The following is a 21,425-nucleotide window of genomic DNA, read 5'->3' as shown; positions in this document are numbered from 1 at the left end:
ACCACTGTCTCCAGTGCCTATAACAGTGCCAGACCTATATAGTAAAAGCTCAATAAAAACATGTTCAGTGTTTAACTCTCAAGTCTACATTTCTATCCTGGATCTTGTTCCTCTGCTCCAGATTTATATCCTATGTATCTCTAGATAATCTAAATGATACATTGAGCATGTCTAAATCTTAACTTACTGGCTCTTCCTTACCTCTCCTAACTCAAAAATAAAATGAAATAAAAAACAAACAAATCTATTCTTCCTCCAGTAGCTCTCATCTGAAGGAACTATGTTATCATCTGTCAGATTATAAAGATAGAAACCTGAATGCCATCCTTAATTCCTCCCCTTCACTACTATTTCATTCTTTTATTCTGCATGGGTACATAATGGTCTCATATTTGAGTATAAAATTAGGAAGTGGTCATGAATTCTAACTTTCCTTATAAATATTAAGGTATTCTCTAGTTCAATGGTTCTTAAGTGGAGGTAATACCCCCAACCCCCACAATCTCCATCCAGGAAATTTGGAAATGTGTTGAGGCTTTTGGTGGTCAAAATGAATGGGGCACTACAGACATTTAGTGGATGGGGACTAGGAAGGATAAACATTGGACAACTGTGTCAGAGTCTCATGTAAAAATTGTCCAGCCCAAATGCCAAAAATGCTAAGATGCCATAAAGCAACGCAATGTTTTTTTTTTTTTAAACCACAAATGGCAATAAACTCTAAGAAAGTCCTACAAGATCACTTTTCTGGCTAAAAAGAAACATGTAGTTTCTGATTGTCTAAACAGGAAAAAGGTTTTTTTAAAAAAAATGGAAAATGATAAAACGAACACTTTTAAATGAGACTATATGCATTTCAAGTTTTATTTGTAATGGAGATGATGATGCTTTTCAAATAAAGATTATCAAGTGGCACAAAAATTCCTACACCACTGCTGGGAACTTCATTTTGCTAAAAGAAGTGTATCTGACAAATTCTTCATTTTTCAGTAATTTCATCTTTTAGAAGGTCAAGTATACAACAGTGGTAATAAGATGCCATATAATCTTTGTCCTCTAAAGACAGACAGCCAAAAAGTTCTAATGCCAAGTCTGAAGACTTAGGTCAGACATCAAATTGATAACTTTTTAAAATATTAGAAATAAGCAGTAACCCATAAAATAGTAAAACTCATTTTCTTCAGTGGCTTATAAATTAGTTCCTAAGGCAATTCTAAAATGTTCCAAGGAAAGAAAATAAATATGAAGTACTGATATTTCCCATAGTGACAATGTTAAAATAGGAAATATATTGTGACTAAATTCTGATATATTTAAGAAACCAATTATTTGACTGTCATTCCTTTAAAAAATATGCTTGTTTTGAATGACTTACAGTATATTCTTTTGTTCCACAAAATACACCTAAATAGTAAAGTGTAAATAAGTCTCTACCTCCTAGCGGAGACAGTGTAGAAGTCTACAAGTTAAGATCATTGCACTCAAAAACCAAATTGCCTGGGTTTGAGTCTTGATTCCAAAACTTCTTAAATATGTGACTTTGGGCAAGTTACATAAACTCTTTGTCCCTTGGTTTTCCCATCTGTAAATAAGAATGCTATAACACCTACTTCATTGAGCTGCTGTGAGGATTTACAGAGATGACACATATAAAGGACATTAGCTTGGCACATAACAAGCATTCAATAAATGTTAGCAATATTTGTAGTTCATTATCATTACGATTATTTAGTCTTGTTTTGGTTTTGAAAAATTAATGCTGCTATAGGGATCCCTTAGGTTAGAATTGAAAACAATATTATTAGAATTTAAACACAGCAACCCCATTTTATATCATGTATCTAGAGACTAACGATCTTTAAAGAAATAATCCTAAGCAAGTATATCTCACTGGATATGCCTTTGCAGGCTCCAGATCTATACATTTAAGCTACTCTCCTATTTTACTGCTTTCCAGTCTCTTGAAAAATTTGTTCAGGTCCTTGCAAGTCCTATCTTGTACAATGTCTATCTTACGCAACTGAAACACTCTCTGAGGGCACATTCACACTGTGGAGTGCTGCAAAAGCACCTGAAAATATACTTCAATTCTCTGCAAAGTATGTTAATACACAGACACTGGAGTGTTGCCCTTGGTGGTCCTCACTGGAACATTCAAAGTTAAGATTAATCTGATCATACAAGTATGTGGGTGTTTTACTCTATATTTCAAAATGAGATGCCAGGTTTACATCTTTCCTAAACAAATTAAGAATATAATTCCAACAAGTTAAGATGACCAAAAGAAAAAATATCTAAGAATTTAAATGAGTTTTTTTCTCCTATGTCTAAGTGTGGTGGGGCTACTGGTGCTCACCCATATAAGGTTCTCTTTTCCTTCCTGGGTATATGGGGAAATTATACATCCCAGACCTCTATATTAGGCAGGGCCATGTGCCTTGTTTTAGAGTACAAAATATAAGTAGTAGTGAGACAGTCACTTCTGGGCCGGGACATGTGAGAATGCCCTGTTGCCAGTCATATCCATGTTCTCCTTCTCCTGGAAAACATACTGAGACAGTGGCTTCATAAGATGGAGGGAGCCTTGATCGTGAGTCATAGGATGAAAGACAGCCTCCAATGACCCATGCTGGTCTTGGCATGAGGGAGAAATAAACTTTTGCTGTGCTATGCCATTGAGATTTAGAAGTTTATTACTGCAGCATAACCTAGATTAGCTTGATAAATACACTAAAATAGTTCATTTTCCTGTCTACACACTACCAACCAAGCTATAACAGAGGTAAAAGAGATGGGAGAAACTATGTACTAGTGGGCAGAAGTAATGGCAGTTAGAGAATGCCAGAAATGTTTGGGAAATGGGGAAGAAAAAGAAGAAATAAGACAGCAAATCTATTTTCCTTATGGAGTCCTAGATATCTCATTTGCCACCTTTGTTCTGGCCATGGGACATCTTTGCATAGACAAAAATGGTCAAAGAGCAATTCTTACCTTCGTAACTGAGCATTTTCACTTCTTAATGGTTGCATGGCCAGTGCTATTTCAACTTCAATATCTGTGCTTACACTTACTGCTGGAAGCATAGATACACATGCCTCCACTTCTGTAATCAACCTCTGAATTTCTGAATCCTCTACCAAAGGCAAAAGAAATGAGTAAAATCAATATTGTAAATTGTTTTTGAAAAAGATTATTAGAATATATTACTAAAAAAGAAAGTCTTTCTAGATATGTACATATACTTGCTATAAATAAATTCAACTCAGTTATTTATGAATTTATTATACAAATCCCATTTTCCTCTTTCCTGCTGCCTGCATTTGCTTACTCAGAAGAACTATAAAGAAATTAAGTTCAGTAAACTAAAAAATCACTAACATAATAATCCTGTGATTTAAAATCAACAGAAGATTAATCTGTTATCTTATTATTATTACATTAGTGACTTTTTTCAGTTAAAGAGTCAAGTAGGAAGGTGGTTTACACATATCTCCTAGTATATACTTACCAAAGTACTATAGCGGACTCCTGTGATTGCTGTAAGGTTTCCTAAAATTGGTTACAGTATTAACATTTACAACACAACCTTTGATCCTGGCATAAGAAATAATTTACTTTAGGTGATTCATTTGGCAAAATATTGAATGAAGATCTGCTAAGTTTTCATTATTTAATTTTATAAAGCAGATTTAACACAACCAGCCACACCTCACTTGATGTGACATCAAAAGGAGTACCATTTTTGTTACTAATTGTGAAGAGTGGATATTTTTGGATATGGCAAACAGACATAGGTAGAAGGGAGATATTAGACCTTTTGTCCTTTTATTTTTGTCCCCTCATTCCCATTCAAATTTCTGTGGACTGAAAATATTTAAAATTATATATTAGCTGTTTGATATCCAAAAGAAGTTGAAAGCACATTCTAAATTATAAAAATTAATTCAATTCCACATTAACATTCTGATGAAAAGTACAAGCACATAGTAAACAACTGTGCCCAATTACTGAGCAATCTTCTACCAATGCTTTGTACAGTAGTTTTGCTCATGGGCTTTAGAGGTGGAGACTTTGGCTCCACCACTTTCTAGAAATATAACCTACTCAAACTACTTAACTCTCTGTCTCTTTTTTTTTACAATTAAAAGTGACAAAAATTGTATATATTTACTGTGTACATGTTGTTTTGAAATATATATACATGGTGGAATGGCTAAACCAAGCTAATTAACATATGCATTACCTCACATACTAATTTTTTTTTGCAGTGAGAACACAAAATCTCCTCTAAGCAATTTTCAATAATACAATACATTGTTAACTATAGTCACCATGTTGTACAATAGATCTCTTGAACTTATTCCTCTTACCTAACTGAAATTTTGTATCCTCTGACCAACATCTAAATTACTTAAATCTTGAAGCCTGGGTGTTTTCATAGTTAAATGGAGATAACAACAGTACCTCACAGGGCTGCTCAGAATATTAAATGAGATACTGTTCTCCAAGCCTCAGTTTCCTCATCTGTAAAATGGGGGCTGTAGTAGTACCTTATAGGGTTGCTGTAAGGATTAAATATGACAATGCATATAAAACACTTAGCACAGTGCTGAGCACATGATAAGTGTCCAATAAATGATAGCTATTATTATTATATTATTATTATTGTTACCATGATTTAAGTATTTGGTTATGAGAATGGTAATAAGTTGAAGGTCTGAAAATAGCTATTTTACTATACTAAACCTTTGGCTTAATGGTGCTATATTCCTATAGCATTTTAAGATTTTTTTTGTCAATTTGCAAATGTTAGGTATTCAATCATTCTACAATCAATTACTGTGTTTTCCAAGATAACAAATCTGTAATTCATTCTAAGCAAAAGCCATTATTTTAGAATATATATACAGAATGAAAACAAATGAATACAACCTGGCTCAAAGACATTTTTCTAGATTTAAGAAAAAAAATCCTAAAAATAAACTGAGAAGGGTATAAAAAGTTTTTGGTTACTTCTCAAAGTGAGATTTGTTAAACAATATAACAGTTGGTTATTAGGAACTCTGCATTTTTTCTAAATAGGAAAAATAGTCTATTCTAGGGAGTTAATCATCTCTAGGGGTCTTCTAATGACTAAAATTTTATCTCTACGAATTTTCTTTGGTTGAATCTTTTCGAGGTCCATTATTAAGCAGAATGAACACACACTTGCAAGTGAAAGACTGAATGTCTGATATTCACTAGCATGTTTCAAACCTACAGGAAACAAGAAGGGATCAAAGCCTCAAAAATTAAGAATACAACAGGCAGAGTTCATTTCCTTCTTAGCTTAAGACACAGTTCTATGGAAAATATCACAAACTCCATGTCAATTAGTCTAAATTTAAATGATGGATAAATAGTATGACACTACTATTAGTATAACACCATGCCACAGAAAATTATAAAGAAAGTACTCATCTACCTTGTTCTGCTACCAGGGCCTTCAGTTCCCCCAACAAATACTTTAAAGTTCTAACTTTTTCAGTAGTCTGGTTCAAATTTTTTGCCTTTTGTATATCCTTGACTATTTTTGCATCTCGCACATGTACATTTAAATCCTTTCCTTCACTTGTAGCCTCTCCAATTTGTTCTCTGGCGCATTTTTCTTCATTAGTGGCCAAGAAAGCTGGCAGTGATTGAGTGGGGCTTTGGTGTGTCTTGCTATCTGGATGAGTTTCTTTTCCATGAGACTGAAATAGACACATATATGTTTGAAAACACTTTAGTAGGTCTGCTTCCTTAGGAACTTCTAGTTGTGGTAGAATCCCATTACTAAGGCCCAGCTGCTAAAATGTTGGAATAGCTGATTTGTCAGTTTTGGGCAGGCTACGTGGAACTCTAGGACTGGTATTAGACAAATTTCTTAGAACATCAGTATAGTTCACAGGAATTGTTATACTTTGTGATATAAAATGGTTGTTACCATCAGTTTGAACTTTCTACAGAAAGGAAAAAAAAAAAAAAAAGTGAAGCCTTCAAAAGTGTGAGCACTCACTTATAGGCATTAATGATACCAAACATAAACCAGAGATATTAGAAACTAACTTTCTAGTATTAAAACCTAATTTTCTAATATTTTCAAATTAAGAGTATGCTAGGGCGGGCCAGTTAGCTCAGATGGTTAGAGCATGGTGTTTATAACACCAAAGTCAAGGGTTCAGATCCCCGTACTGGCCAGCTGCCAAGGAAAAAAGAAAAAAGGTGAGTAAGCTGGATTTCCCCTCAGCATAACAAAGATTCTATTTTTAAAAGTCTAATTAATTCACTTTCCAATATGGGACATTTTAAGGCCAGGACTAAAGTAGATTGTTAACAAATGCCACACCTGGTTTAAAGGCATCAAAAATTAGTCCACTTTGGGACAACAACAACAAACATTTTCACTTGGGAAATTGCATTTTAAGAAAATAAGCTCAAACATACAAAAAGCTTCCACACAAATATACTTACAGAAATATTACAGTAGTGAAAAACTGGCTATTAACTTAAATATCTAACCATAATGGAATAGTTACACACACTATGGTATATCCACAAAATACAGTATTAACCACTTATTAAAAATTCAAAAAAAGGTAAATATTAATAGAAAAACATGTCAAAATGTCAAGTAAAAAAAAAACAGTATATAAAACTGTATAGCATTTAATTATAACTCTATTTTTAAAAGAATCCAAACTTAACTAATAAAAACCAGAAAAAGAAACCTACACAGAGAATTCAATTATTGGAAAGCACTCTATCAGTTTGTTAACAGCAATTGTGCTTGGGTGGTGGGTATGGTTGATTTCTTTTTCTACTGATCTCTTTCCCTCTCTCTCTTTCATGATTGTTCTTTTCTAATTAAAAATAACTTGAAAAAATTGGTCTTTACATTGTAGTGCATTAAAATTCAATCAGTAAATTAAATATTCCCTAAGATGACAATTTCTATTAGCAAATAATTACTTCTGTAGTATACAAACTATACCCACGGAATGAACCTTTGGAGGGCAGGGTGGTGGCTGAGGTGACCAGACTGGGGTGGAGGTACATAAACCAGAACTAGAATGTGGAGTTGTCTGAGATTCTAAAAGATAAAAGAAAAAAAGTCATTCATATCTCATACTGCTTAAATAATAACTAAGCAATTTAATTAGAGCTTATATTCATACTTTTTAAAACATCATTCATACTAACCAGAACCAGACACAAATTGGCAAGGTACAGCAGGAATTCCATTAGGGCTGTTCTTTGAAGCCAAGTTATTCATCAGTGACATTTGAGTTTGTACATGCTCACAGAGGGCTTGATATATTATGGGTGAATACATTCTATCATGATCTTGCAATGGCCAATTCTGTGCTATGTCTGACGTGTCTCTTTCACTTCCAGCAGAAGCTTCATTATGTATCTGTTTCTTATTATCTGAAGATACTAATGTGGAAGAAGGAAAAAAAGTTCTTGAAATACGATTCTTCAAAAACTTTTACCATAAGATCTTAGGAGAAAAAAGGACTCTAAGAAGTAGTCTAACTCATCATTACACTTCACAGAAGGGCTTTAACCACGACCACCTTCCTAAAGAAAATCACCTCAAATTCTGTTTCAAAGAATCTAATGAATTAAGTTTCCCCAGACAAAAAATCATCTATATTAACTCTTTGAAATCCTATTTAAAGGCTATTTATAAAACCTTTCCTCAATTATAGCACTTAAGGGTGTTATATTTTCCCTAGAGTTCAATAAAACTCCTTTACCTTTCTCCTTATTCAGTTCATGCTCTCTGGGGAAAATTAAATAGGAAACACAGAATACTTTGTAATAATATAGTGTAAAAAAAAAAAAAATTCAGAGCTATAAAGTCAGTAAGAAAAGTGGACTTAATCTACACATTGGCCCCTCAAAAAAAAAAAAAAAATCTAAACCTGGCATTTAAAGTTTCCCAAAGCCTGACCACAACCTACTTTTCCAACTATCTTCCCATCACTCCCAATTCAAATTTTTCATTCCAGCCAGGCCAATTTAGACACCAAACAAGCCTTTCTCACCTTCCTGTAACATTGCTCATGATGAACCATGCCTTCCAATTCCATTTTACCAACTAACCAAGGCTCATCTGAAAATGTCCCCTCTTTCAAGCCTTTTCTGACCCAATCATTCCAGTCCAGTGACTGCTCTTCACCATCCCAGAGCAATATTGTCTATACAAATCATATACCACTGACATATTGCCCTATACTGCTTATCTTTATTCTCTTATCCCTCTGACTAAACTATACACTTCTTTAGGCAGGGCTGTATCTTATACTTAATTATTTTCTCTCACAGAGCCTGGTTTTCGTCGATATACAAAGTAGAAAGCAGTATTAATAAAACTAATGAATGAAAAACAACAAAGTTTTCTACATAGCACTACCCTATAGATTGGTATAAAAATTTGAATTCTATTTCGATGTCTAATAAGATTCCCCTTCCCAAATGTTTTTAAAACACTACTAACAGAAATAAGGATGTTCTGGTAGGTATAGGTTATCAGGGTACAAAATAAATTTAGAAAAATATATAGCTTTTAGTAGTACCTACCAAAGCTAACCATATATTCTATAACACAACAATTCTACTCTTAGGTAGTATATACGTAACAGAAATGAGTGCTTATGTCTACTAAAAGATGTGTATAACTGTTCACAGAAGCTTTATTTGCAGTAGCCAAAAACTGAAAACACCAAATAGCCACAAATATTAGAAATGGACAGACTGTGGTATACTCAGATGTTGGAATATTATACAGCAATTAAAAAAGAACAAAGTACTGATATATACAACTACCTGGATAAATTTAGCAGACATCAGGTTAAGTGAAAGATGTCAGACATAAGAATACATAGTGTTCAACTGCATTTATATGAAGTTCAAAAACAGGCAAAACTAGCAAATGGAGATAGGAGTCAGGAAAGTGGTTAGCAGAGATGAGGATCTAGGTGGTGGTGAGGTACTGAGCATATTTGTAAGATGCTAAAAGTGTTCTATATCTTAATCTGGGTGGGGACTATATAGGTATACACATATGCAAAATTTTATTGAGATTTACGTACTTTTAAAGTACTTAGGAAAATTATTCCTTACTTTCTTAAAAACTGAAAAATATTTAATTTTAAAAAATGGTATGAAATCCACCAAATATATAAAAATATAAGTTTACTGAAAATAAAAACATTGATAGAAGCATAAATCTTACATGTTAAAGCAAAAACAGAAAACGTTAAAGGCAGAATACATATTATAACCAGTGAAAATAGAAAAAAATTTTTAAAGAAAAAGACTGTTAATATTTGAGTATAAAAATGGTTGGAGATATTAGATGATTCCATTTTGACTTGGGGTATGCTTCCTTCTAGAATTATCTATTCCTATAAGTGTACTTTTCAGGCCTAAATATGAGCTTTAACACTTATTAGCTGAATAATCTTGGGCAAACTACTTAACTTCTTTTTACCTCCTCTTCCTCATTAGAAAAATGGTGATAATAATACCTACTTCATAAGACTGTTGTGAGAAGTAAATGAGATAATACTTATAAAGTTCTTAATGTCTAGCACACAGTAAAAGACCAATAAATGCTATATCGCCAAATAGCTGCAAACTCTTAAGATGGACAAGAAAATATTTCATATCCATAAATCTTGCTATATGATATTAATAATATATACCTATGAACATGTCCCCTCTGAGGTGATTAAAACCAAAAGCAATAATAGTCATATTCACTATCTGAACAGATGAACTGCCACAAAACTGGTTAATAGGGCTGGCTGGTTTAGTTGGTTAGAGCGTAGTGCTGATAACACCAAAGTCAAGGGTTTTGTCTGATCCCTGTGCCAGCCAGCCGCCAAAAAAAAAAGTTCATAAATTTCTGTAAAGCTAATATTATTTCTTATTGGAAAAACAATTTTACAATAAATCAAATAGAAAAGTACCCTCTAAATATTTTAGCTTTGAAACCTAAAATGATGGAGGGCAAGATTATAGTCCATGGCTGTCCAGCACATTGCTATCCTCTTGACTTCTGAGTCTCTCTTCTGCTCTTGGATTTCCTTTGGTCCCTTAAGAACTGTTTGGTTTTGAGGAGTTCTTGGATTTTACACTCACAGGTCCCAGGCATTGGCTGTCATTCACTTTCATTTCAAGGGGTAGTTTTGGCAGTCCCTGAGAAAGCTGACTTACAATATTATGCATCTGCCAGCAGATGTCATCATCCAACATAAATTAATAAATGCCAAACGTATTTCTTAAAAATCAAATCCTTAGAACATCATCCAACACAAATTAATAAACAACAAACATATTTCTTAAAAATCAAATGCTTAGAATTAAAATGACTTACATGACCTTTATATACATGACCTTTATAAACTCAGTCCATATGAAACTCTACCAATAATGTTGAATATTTGTATACAAGGTACAATAAAGTCTTAAAGCAAATTATCCAAGACAAGTTAGAAATCATAAATAGATATAAAAGGAAGACTGCATTTATATTTATATTACAATTTTAAAATAAAACAAACCAACAACAAAATGTGCCTGTTATGACAAATAAAGTATATCTTCTTGTTCTTATTAATTACACCAAAGCACCCTACATAAAAATTTTATCTAGCAGATCAAGGCGGCAATATGTTTAATTGATGTCAGTTGATAAATAGAATTCATGAAAGGGATGTATTCACCTATTCAGTCTACGGAACTTTTTCAGTCCTTGAATTTTAGCTGTTTGAATTTTAGTGTACAAGCACTGGCTGTTGCTTAAGATGGACAAGCATTGTATGACAGATAAGTTATTCCTGCCACCAAATATAGAACAAACATCTAGTACAGGTAAGAGCCAGTGGATGCCTATTATAACTTGAAATATAACAACATCTGGCCTGATGGGGGCAATCAATGCTCAAGGGATTCTGCCTGTGGTGGTTTATTTCCCCAAGATGAGGGTAGAAATATATGTATATGTTACTGACAGTAGAATCATGAAAGCATTCAACACAGTTATCAAATGTAAAAAGTTGCTTATTTAAAAAAAAAAAATTTTAATGTCAGAAGCTCTCTCAAGTAAGCTCAATACATTTCTGGATCTGCCTCTCTGCCTCCTTACTCCCAGAATGCATCAAAGTGGGCTTACCTGACTCCATACACATTTAATGATCAGTTAGGCTGCAGACAGAAAGTACATAAAGAGGCCATGCCCAGAAGACAATTAACACAAAATAGCAAGAAAATGTGTGTTTAGTTCATAGAAAGACTCGTATTATCTTTTAATTCTATTTTTCCACAAATTTTTTGAAGTACCCTTATAATTTATACAAAATGCATCTCAATCTGAATGGTAAATTTTCATCAGAAGTATTTGATCTGTATTTAGATTTAACAAAATTTGCAGTTGAAAAAGTAGATTCACACAAACATCCTTAAAAGTTTTATAACTGGATCAGTTTTCTAATTTAAATGTAAATTAATTAAAATTAAATAACATTAAAAATTCAGCTCCTTGGTAGCACTAGTCATATTTCCAGTGCCCAAGAGCTACATGTGGCTAGTGACTACCATCTTGAACAGTGCAGGTCAAGATAATATGAGGCTAATGTGATTACCCAAGATGGGTTAGGAAGGACTGAAGTAAGTTGTTTTGCCTGCCTTAGTTCTCTAACTCAGGACCATCTGGAACATCAACCTTGAGTCCTATGAATGCTCTACCTTCACTTTCTCAGTCTCTTTGCCTGGATCCTGATCTTTTAATATCCAGGGCTACTACCTTACATAGTTTTCTGACTTCACACCTTGCCTAAGCTGAAACTACGCATGCACTGCAGTGCTGACATTTCTTGCCCACCTGAACTGTGAAACTAGCTAGTCCAATTCTTGTCCACCTGAATTCCTACTGTGGACTTTTTCATTTCCATTTTGGGCTACATTGTTCTATAGACTTTCAAGAAATAACATAATCAAAACTTGCTTATTCTAAACTGATTGGTAAATTATTGTACTTAATTAAGTCAGCAAAGTTAACTGTGACGATGTAAGATTCCCTTGGCTACATTCATCATCAGTCAGTGGCAGGCTTTCTTTCCTTATCTATCCCATTTGGAATTTTACCTTCTTATGTACCATTTATCCTAACTGCAGCTCAACAAGTTGAGATCTCGAGCCAACTTATACACATACAATCATTTTTAAACAATTGCTATCTATAAGTAGGCACCTGAAATACAACCAATTTGTGATTACCTATGAGAACAAGTGACAGAGGAAACAAAGATAACTCTCTATACCTCCCAAATGTCATTCTGAGTTTGAACCTCTTTTCCTACAAAACACAGAAAGCAGTCTCTTTTTCTACAACATAATGAAAGACAACAGCATAATCCTGATAATTTATCAAAATCCCCAGAATTAAGGATTATCTTTAAATAAATAAGAGAAAAAATGCTTACATATTTCTTTCTGGATTACTAATGGAACAGTATGTTTTTCATGTCCTTTCTTTTTAGATCCATATCTTTTTCTTTCTAAAGGTCTGGGATTGTGTCTATTTTCTGAATGTGCTGTTTCTGAACCTATTAACAATTAAAACAAAAATTTGTTAACATTAAAAGTACTTAATTGAGAAAAGGTGATCAGAAAATAAGCATTCAAAAAAATAAAACCTGAATCTTCATTTCTCAAAATGTCCCACAGCAAAGACGCACAACCATCAAGTCCCTGTATGGTTTCAGTCTGCAAGGAGAAATTCACTTAGAATACATTTTTATACAAAATTTTAGTGAAGGTAAAAAAATATGTAGTTTTAAAATTTATTCACAAGCAATTTATTATTGGTAAAAACATATAAATACATATGTTTTTTTAAAAAGATGACCAGTAAGGGGATCTTAACCCTTGACTTGGTGTTGTCAGCACCACACTCTCCCAAGTGAGTTAACCGGCCATCCCTTTGTAGGAATCCAAACCTGTTGCCTTGGTGTTACCAGCACCACACTCTCCCAAGTGAGCCATGGGCTGGCCCTGGTAAAAACATACTTTAAAGCAACAGCTTTTATACTATCTTAGGGCAATTAATACTTTACCTTTGCATTTTATTCCCAATTCTTGCCTTTAACCTGAAAACTAATTAAAATAGACCGTGTATTATATTTATTCAGTTTAATCTTACCCGACTTTCGAAATCAGAATGGATGGGATTGCCAGAATCTTCATCAAAACGTGATATTTTTCTTAAGTGGGTCCTAGAAAACAAGCTCATTAATATTCTTCAAATAATACAAATATTTTTTCCCAAAATATATTAGTTTTCCAAAGAAGGTTAGACAAGAAAGCTTGTTTAACCATGTATAAGATAGATTTATATAGGATACTATGAAGACTGTAAAGACTGTTAAAACTGTAAAATGATTAACATGGGCAGATATGAAAAGTTACTACCCAGAGCTTGTGAAAGTAGAGGCCCATCTAATTCTCTGGGGTTGGCAAAAATGTAGTCCAGCCGAAAGACTTGAAAAATTTCTTGAGATTTCCTCAAGTTGTAAACTTTTTAAGTACTTACCCTTTCTTTCCATTTGTTAATTTAGCAGGTCCGGTGTGCCTTCCTGAAGGTAACACCTATGACATAATGCATTATATTATAGTAGATATACAAATATTTTTCTATTATACTTTCAATATGCTATCTTGACAAAACCTGAAATGTCATTTATTTTATTTATTTTATTTTTTCATATGCCCAAACTAAAACTTGGTACTGATCAAATAATAACTTCCCATCCCCTCTTTCCCCCTGCCCCTGGTGAGCACTATTCTATTTTCTACAAATTATTAGTGCAACAATACAGTATTTGTCCTTCTGTGACTGGCTTATTTCAATTAGCATTATGTATTCAAGCATCATCCGTGTTGTAGCATGTGTTAAAATTTTCTTTCCTTTTCAAGGTTGAATAATATCCCATTGCATGTACGTATCATGTTACTCATTGTTTACAAATGTGATATATCCTAAAAATCTACAATTATCATTTAACTCTTACACCGTAAATTTGTTCTATTTAGAATGTCAAGCAAGCAACACATGTATTTGTTCTGTAAGTATATTTAAGCTGAAAAGGAAATTGAGAGATTATTCTAAACAAGAAGTACTACAGTAAGTGTGGACTATACTCAATCCCTGAGTATATTCTACATTCCCCAATTTCTTCCAAACATAAAAGTTAATTCAAGATATAGGAAAGTGTTCATAACAATGGTTCCATTTATCCATGTCCTTTAGAATGCCTGACAAGACCAGTACATCAAAACTCTACCATTCCGCTTTATCTATATCTCATTCTCTCAATCTTTTTTTTTTAAACTCATATAGCAAGTTTTCTAAAAAAACATAAGTGGGCTACCTTTTGTGTAGAAAAAAGGAAAAAAATATGCATTTGCTTTTATATGCACCCAATATCTTGGGAGTTATGCAAGAAACAGTTAATTGTAGTTGCCTTTGGGGAGGGAAAGAGTATCTGGGGGACAGAACAAGGAGGATGACTTTGCATGGTACGCCTTTTTGGATCTTCATAACTTCATATTAGATAAATATAATCTCTATTCAAAATATAAGTTTAGAAAGACACAGGTTAAAGTCCCTAACTCCACCCCCTTAATTCTACCCTCCAGAAGTAGTTACTCGCTGTTGGCAGTTTCATTTATGATTTTTCCTGATGTTTACATATTTCATCCAAAGATACCTTTGAGCAGTAACTACCAAACTTTCTGAAATTATATAATATTCTATTATTTGTTTGAATATGTGCTCCTTCCTTCTAAGAGTGCTACTGAGAAAACATTTTTAAAACTGGGTTGATAAGAGATATACTTCTCTTTGAGATAACTTGGAATATGTCGAGGGTCACGAAGCTTCTCTTTGAGATAACTTGGAATATGTCGAGGGTCACGAAGCCAGCAGTGAGAACCTACATTGTAGGAAACAAGACCTTGTGCAATATATTTCCACCGGTCTCTGCATCACACTGTCAGGGTCATATTTGGTTTATCTATGTTGGTGTCTTGACTGGAGTCATAATAAAAATCCAAGTCATGGTGCTGCTACGCCCCAGATCAAGTCCAAAAACAACCACAATTTCTGTCTCTCAAAATTTTTTTTTAAAAAAGTATATAGATAAATGTATGGCATAATTGTAAGCTTATATATGATATTTCTCTGAAAAATATACATATAAGGCTCTATTACAGAAAATCTGGTAAATTACCCATGATAAAAGCACTCTGAAAGAGTAACTATTGTATTGGAACATTTTCTTCCAATTTGTTTTGTATTTTTTATTTTGAAATAATACCACAAAGAATTCCTGTAAACACTTCACCAAGATTCCACAAACCTTAACATTTTGCTTCATTTGCCATGTTCTCTCTCAATATATATATACACGGCATTGCTTTTTGTCTAAACCATTTCAGATTAAATTGCAGACCTAATACACCTTTACTCCTAAATATTTCCTAATAACAAGGCCATTCTCTAATATAACTACAGTTTAATCATCAAACTCAGGACATTAATATTGATGTAGTATTATAATCTAATCTACAGACCCTATTCACTTGTTGCCAATCATCCCAATACTGTCCTTTTATAGAACAACGATAAAAAACCCTCTGGTCCATGTCCAATCCAGGATCACATGTTACATTAAGTTGTCACAGCTCTTTAGTCTCCTTTAATCTGGAGCAGTTCCTCAGGCTGTCATTCATTTGTCTTTTATATCCTTGACATATTTAAAGAGTACAGGACAGTTATTTTGTAGAACATTCCTCTGGACATTTAGATTTGTCTGACATTTCCTCAGAATTACCCTTAGGTTATGCATTTTGGGCCAAAATACCATAAAAGATATGTTGTGTTCTCATACAAGTAGATGCATGATATCAGTTTGTCCCAATACTGGTGATACAAACTAGGCTTTTCACCGAAAGGCTACTACTTTCACCTTTGATATCATTAAGCATTTTGTGGGGAGATACTTTGAGACTATGCAGATATTCCAGTCACCAAACTTTAACCCAGTAGTTTTAGCATCCATTGATGATTCTTGCCTGAATCAATTGTTAGTCAAATGGTGATTTTCTAACTACATCATTCCTTTTACATTTATCAGCTGGCATTCAACTTTAGGGAAGCACTTTTCTTTCTTCCTTGTTTACTTTCTAGTAGACTCATTGATTTCTATTTTAGTCAGTGGGTTATGACCCATTATTATCACTTTCTATTTTGATGCTCAAATTGTCCCAGATTTAGTCAGGGGGAGTCCCTTCAAGTTGGTTCCTGTATCATTTAAATACGTTCCCATCATTTTTTGAGATGTTCCTTATTTTTTGCAACAAGTAATAACAAGCAGGTGCTCCAGGCTTTTTTTTTTTTTTTTTTATTGTCATAAGAATATTTAACATGAGATCTACCCTCTTAATACAGTATTGTTAACCATAGGCACAATGTTGTACAGCAGATCTCCAGAACTTACTCATACTACATAACTGAATCTTTATAGCAGTTGAATAGCAACTCCATTTCCCCCCACCCCCCAGCCTGACAACCTCCATTTTACTCTCTGCTTCTGAGTTTGACTATTTTAGATACCTCAGATTAGTGGAATCATGTACTATTTGTCCTTCTGTGACTAGCTTATTTCACTTAACATAATATCCTCAAGGTTTAGAAAAAAACACAATAAACAAAACAAAACATCCTCAAGGTTCATCCCTATTATTGCATATGGCAGCATTTTCTTCTTTTTTTAAGGCTGAATACTATTCTATTGTACGTATATACCATATTTTCTTTATCCATTCATCTCTAGATATTTAGGTTTCCACATCTTGGCTATTGAGAATAATGCTGCAATAAAAATGATAGCGCAAATATCTCTGAGATTTTTTTATTTCAATTATTTTGGATAAATACCCAAAAGTGGGATTGCTGGATCACATGATAGTTCTATTTTGAATTTTTTGAAGAAACTCCATACTGTTTTCCATAGTGGCTGCACGGTTTTATATTCTCACCAACAGTGCACAGGGTTCCAACTTCTCTACATCCTCAACAATAGTTGATTTTTTCTGATAAGCCATCCTAACAGGTGTTAGGTGATATTTCATTGTAGTTTTAATTTGCACTTCTCTAATTAGTAATGTTGAGCCTCTTTTCACATACTTGTTAGCCATCTGTAAGTTTTCAAATCCTTTGCTCATTTTTCAATTAGGTTTTTTATTTTCTTGCTTCTGAGTTGTAGGAATTCCTTACATGAGGACACATCAAAAAGTTCCTGGAAAGACTCCTATTATCTTTCACCCATTTTCTTTTTTTTTGGCAGCTGGACAGTACAGTGACCGAACCCTTGACCTTAGTTCACACTCTACCAGCCAACCAGATTCATATTATCTTTTAATTCTACTTTTCCACAAACTTTTTGAAGTACCTCTGTATATATTTTAGATATTAACTATCAGATATATGGCTTGAAAATATTTTGTCCCATTCTGTAAGTTGTCTTTTCACTGTTAATCATTTCCTTTGCTGTGCAGATGCTCTTTAGACTGAAGCATCCAGGCTGATCTTACAATTCCCCTGCCTCAGCCCTGGAGCTGGTCATTTCTCTAAGAAGCCATTCAATGGACAAGATTTAGGCATTACATCTGCTCTTTGCTAGTGAGGATGCCAATATTTTTTCATATGCATTTTTACTTAGTCATAATGCAATTTTATATCTTCTGTTTTTTTACTTTTAAATCTTTTTATGTATTAATATTCAAAAAATTTTAATAGTTGCATATTTCCTTCAGTGGAAGTAACATAATATACCCTTGGCTTGCTTCATATTTTTCACAATTGAAAAAACAAACCTGGAATAAACCTTTCTATATACTGAAAATAGACTTTTTCTGTTTAGGATTAAAAGCATAATTACTTGGTAAAAAGTTATTATCAGCTTAATGGTCCTTGAAACAAACTGCAAAACTGCTCTCCAAAAAAGTGTGTCCCAAATCACAATACAGGAGGGAGTCAGCTTGTTTTATCTCACACTTACCTCCACTGGGTATTATCATTAAACTTTTTATTTTGCTATTTGAGAATATAAGCATTTCTTCGTAGTCATATCTCCTACCAACCAGTGCAAGATAATATTACCCTTGTAGAATGATTTAGTGTACTAAAGCCTTTCATTTCCACTTAAACTGCACCCTGTGAGCTGTCATTATTTCTGTGAGGTGGGAACCTAAAGTTCAGAAGGGTGGCTTGTTCAAAGTATAGTATAATGTACTACTAAGTATAGTATAATGTTTAAAAAAAGAATGGACTCTGACACCAGCTATGTGAGTCTGAATCGTTTCCACAGCTAACCAGCTGTGTAACTGTTGGGAAATTATTTGAACTTTCCAACCCTGAATTAAAACACTGATGGTAACACATCTGCCTCATAATGCTATTGTAAAAATTAAATGAGTTATTATACATAATATATAAAATCACTTAGTAGCTGTCACACAGTAAGTAAATGTTAGTTGCTATTATCATCAAGATGGTAGCAAACTAAGTGTATTTAAGGGAACTAAATTTTGTTGCATGTCAGTGCCAACAATTTGACAGATGTTTTACCAAGTTCTCTCATTTAATCTCCCCAATTCTTTGAGACAGAATTTTGAATCTATTGGTACCTATTTTATAGCTAAGGGATAGGAGACTCGGAGAGGTAAAAAAAAAACAGTTTGTTTACCATCGCTACAACAGTAGTGGCATAATTGGAATCTGAATCTGCGGGTGACTATAAGTACAAAAACGACGTTTTTCTCTTTGCTGAATGCACATTGTCTGAGTTCATTCAACATAAGAGAGTTATAAAAGTGGGGCGGTCTGAAAGTATTCATGAAGAATGTTAGTCTCCAGCCAGGTCTTGAAAAAAAGTCTAAGGTTTACACTAATGAAGAAGACAGCTTTATAGGTGTGTTGATATGTGAAGGAAGGGGAAAAAAAGAGCTGCATATATTAAGGATAGAAAGATCACTCTAAGTAGGGAGTCTATGGTGAGAAATAGTTGATTCATTCCGTGAAAATCTACCATATGCCAGGTGCTGTCCTAGGCCTTGAAGATATACAGATAAAATAGTCTAGTAGCAGAGGCAGATAATTAGCAACGCCTTTCGCCTGAAAAGTGATTTGATAAAGGTTATTACAAGGTGCAAAACGGGGATTGAGGGGCACCCAACCAATAGAGAGGTGAGGGTGCTAGGCAAGCCTTCTAGAGATGGCCCTTCAGCTGAGGAACAGGAGATGCAAAGTAGCAATATCAGGCACAGAAGGGCATTCTGAGCAGAAGAGTGCAAAGGCATGGAAGCATAAGAGGGTGTGGAGCACCCAGGGGACTGCAGGGCAAACAGGTAAACAGTGCAGGACATGACTGGAATACAAGCGGGGGCTGAAAAGGATCAAAAATGGCCGTGTTGCCAGGCCAAAGAATGAGATTTACCTTGAAAAAGACGAGTCGGATTTTAAGCTGAATCATTTAGCTGCAACGAGGGGCAGGCATTTGAGAGGAGTAAAGCTAAAGGCAGAGACTCTAATCGGCAAACTTAAAAAAAAAAAAAACCACCAGCAATAGTGACGGAAGATTCGTAACAGCGGCGCTGGTGGAGGAGCTGGGAAGCTGGATTTGTTGCAACGATGCACTGAAGCTAGGAGACGTTAAGCCACTCGACCGAGCGGCGACGGCTGGGGCTCGCCCCGAAGCCAGCGCTCTGCAGGGTGACGACGATTTAAACGGACGGAGCGGCTGTGTGAGGACGGGAAGATTGTCTCCCCACTCCCCCTGTCCCAGCACTTTTAATGCCACCGCATTCTCTGTTTTTATTTTTTTCAAGCAGAGTTTTACACGCCTCCCGGGCCAAAATCCCTCTCAGTCCTTTTCCGGCCGCATAGTGCACCCCTCAGGTCCGCAGCCCTCACCTGGCCCGGTCGAGATCCGGACCTGACCATCTCCCGCAGCCTCAGAAAAGCCCAGACGTAGGGAAGAGAAGCCACACGGCAAAATGAATTAACGGCCGTGGATTCCCGGTCCTCCTTGGCCCGTCCCCCGAGCTTCCGCTTCCGGGAAGGAGCCCGCCGAACACCGCGCTTCATAGTACCGGCGCGCCGTCACGGCTTTTCTCCAGCTCCCGGCCCGGCGCTCTGGGCGTGCGCAATAGGCCCCTCCCGCTCCCGCGCTCGTCACACAAAGGCGGAGGGTGCAGAAGGCCGAAGAACGGGGCGGGGCCAGGAGCCTAGGCGCTAGGCTGGGCGGATCCCGGGCCCTGAACATTTGAAAGAACTGAGTTTGGAGTCCTGTTCAGAGGGCTTGTGATGGAGGACTGCTGGGGGGACCAGGTCCCGCCAGCGCCAGAGGAAGAGATTGGGGTAGAGACTGACGAGTTCTTGTCAGGAGGAATTGCGCTCGACTCTTGGGTGTTAGCTCTTCATTTTTAGTTCAGAGTTTTGTACGCCTTTTGAATGATTTTGTTCTTGATATTCAATAAAAATCAAACTTTGGGATTGTTATCTTTATATGACTCTGATGGCGGGTTCAAAATTGTTCACTGTGGCCACTGATCTTAGAACGGTGCCCATTAACTGCGACTATGGTTTTACTTCCATGGTACTTCTGTCTAGGGAGTTACTGTTAATGAAGAATGACAGTATTCTCACCATTGACATGCTGCACTAATTTTAATGGGGATTAGACATTGGTTATTAAGGCCTTTAGTTTTGGGTTAAATTTTAACTCAAATTGGGGAGAAATTAAATAACTCAGTTGATTCTATTTTTTAAAATAGGAAAAAGAACTACCTTTAAAAAGTCAGTTACAATTAATAGCAAAGTTCAGGAACTAAAATCTATTATAGATTACAATATATTACCAATATATTACACATTCCACCGATATATTACACATTCATACTGAGTGATTTTAGGAAACTGAGTATTTATTAGGTAAATTTAGTTTTGAGTTAGATTAAGCTGTGAAAACCTCTTCTTTCCTTCCCCATCCCCCTCATGAATTTTTAACATATTAAATTTGTAAGAAGGCCGGCCTGTGGCTCACTCGGTAGAGTGCGGTGCTGATAACACCAAGGCCACGGGTTCGGATCCTATATAGGGATGGCCGGTTAGCTCACTTGGGAGAGAGTGGGGCTGACAACACCAAGCCAAGGGTTGAGATCCCCTTACCGGTCATCTTTTAAAATAAATAAATAAATAAATAAATAAATAAAATAAAAATAAAAATAAACTTGTAAGAGCCCACAAGCAAATAGTCATAGATAATTAG

The 21,425-nt window shown here is 35.0% G+C and overlaps 1 protein-coding gene and 1 non-coding gene across 4 annotated transcripts in view; one reads left to right on the top strand and one right to left on the bottom strand.

Moving 5' to 3' along the window:
- Window positions 1–20,177, bottom strand: part of CCDC14 (coiled-coil domain containing 14) — a 33,725-nt gene extending 13,548 nt beyond the window's left edge. The window contains exons 1-9 of one of the 3 annotated variants that reach the window (XM_063105860.1): window positions 20,069–20,177; window positions 13,625–13,680; window positions 13,235–13,307; window positions 12,729–12,798; window positions 12,516–12,638; window positions 7,222–7,458; window positions 7,017–7,111; window positions 5,465–5,732; window positions 2,992–3,133 (exon numbers count right to left, since the gene is read on the bottom strand). In XM_063105860.1, coding sequence (XP_062961930.1) covers window positions 2,992–3,133; window positions 5,465–5,732; window positions 7,017–7,111; window positions 7,222–7,458; window positions 12,516–12,638; window positions 12,729–12,798; window positions 13,235–13,307; window positions 13,625–13,680; window positions 20,069–20,098 — 1,094 coding nt within the window. In that variant the 5' untranslated portion in view covers window positions 20,099–20,177. Of the gene's footprint in view, window positions 1–2,991; window positions 3,134–5,464; window positions 5,733–7,016; window positions 7,112–7,221; window positions 7,459–12,515; window positions 12,639–12,728; window positions 12,799–13,234; window positions 13,308–13,624; window positions 13,681–19,592 lie in introns of all 3 variants that reach the window. The other 2 variants (XM_063105858.1, XM_063105861.1) reach the window with 2 other exon arrangements.
- TRNAI-UAU (transfer RNA isoleucine (anticodon UAU)) lies at window positions 6,145–6,219 on the top strand. The gene has a single exon. It is a non-coding gene; the product is annotated as a tRNA-Ile (tRNA).
- Window positions 20,178–21,425: the final 1,248 nt, after the last annotated feature.

This window comes from Cynocephalus volans, chromosome 1 (assembly GCF_027409185.1).
Source record: "Cynocephalus volans isolate mCynVol1 chromosome 1, mCynVol1.pri, whole genome shotgun sequence".
NCBI classification, from domain to species: Eukaryota; Metazoa; Chordata; class Mammalia; order Dermoptera; family Cynocephalidae; genus Cynocephalus; species Cynocephalus volans.
This window is presented reverse-complemented; position numbering and strand designations above follow the sequence as displayed.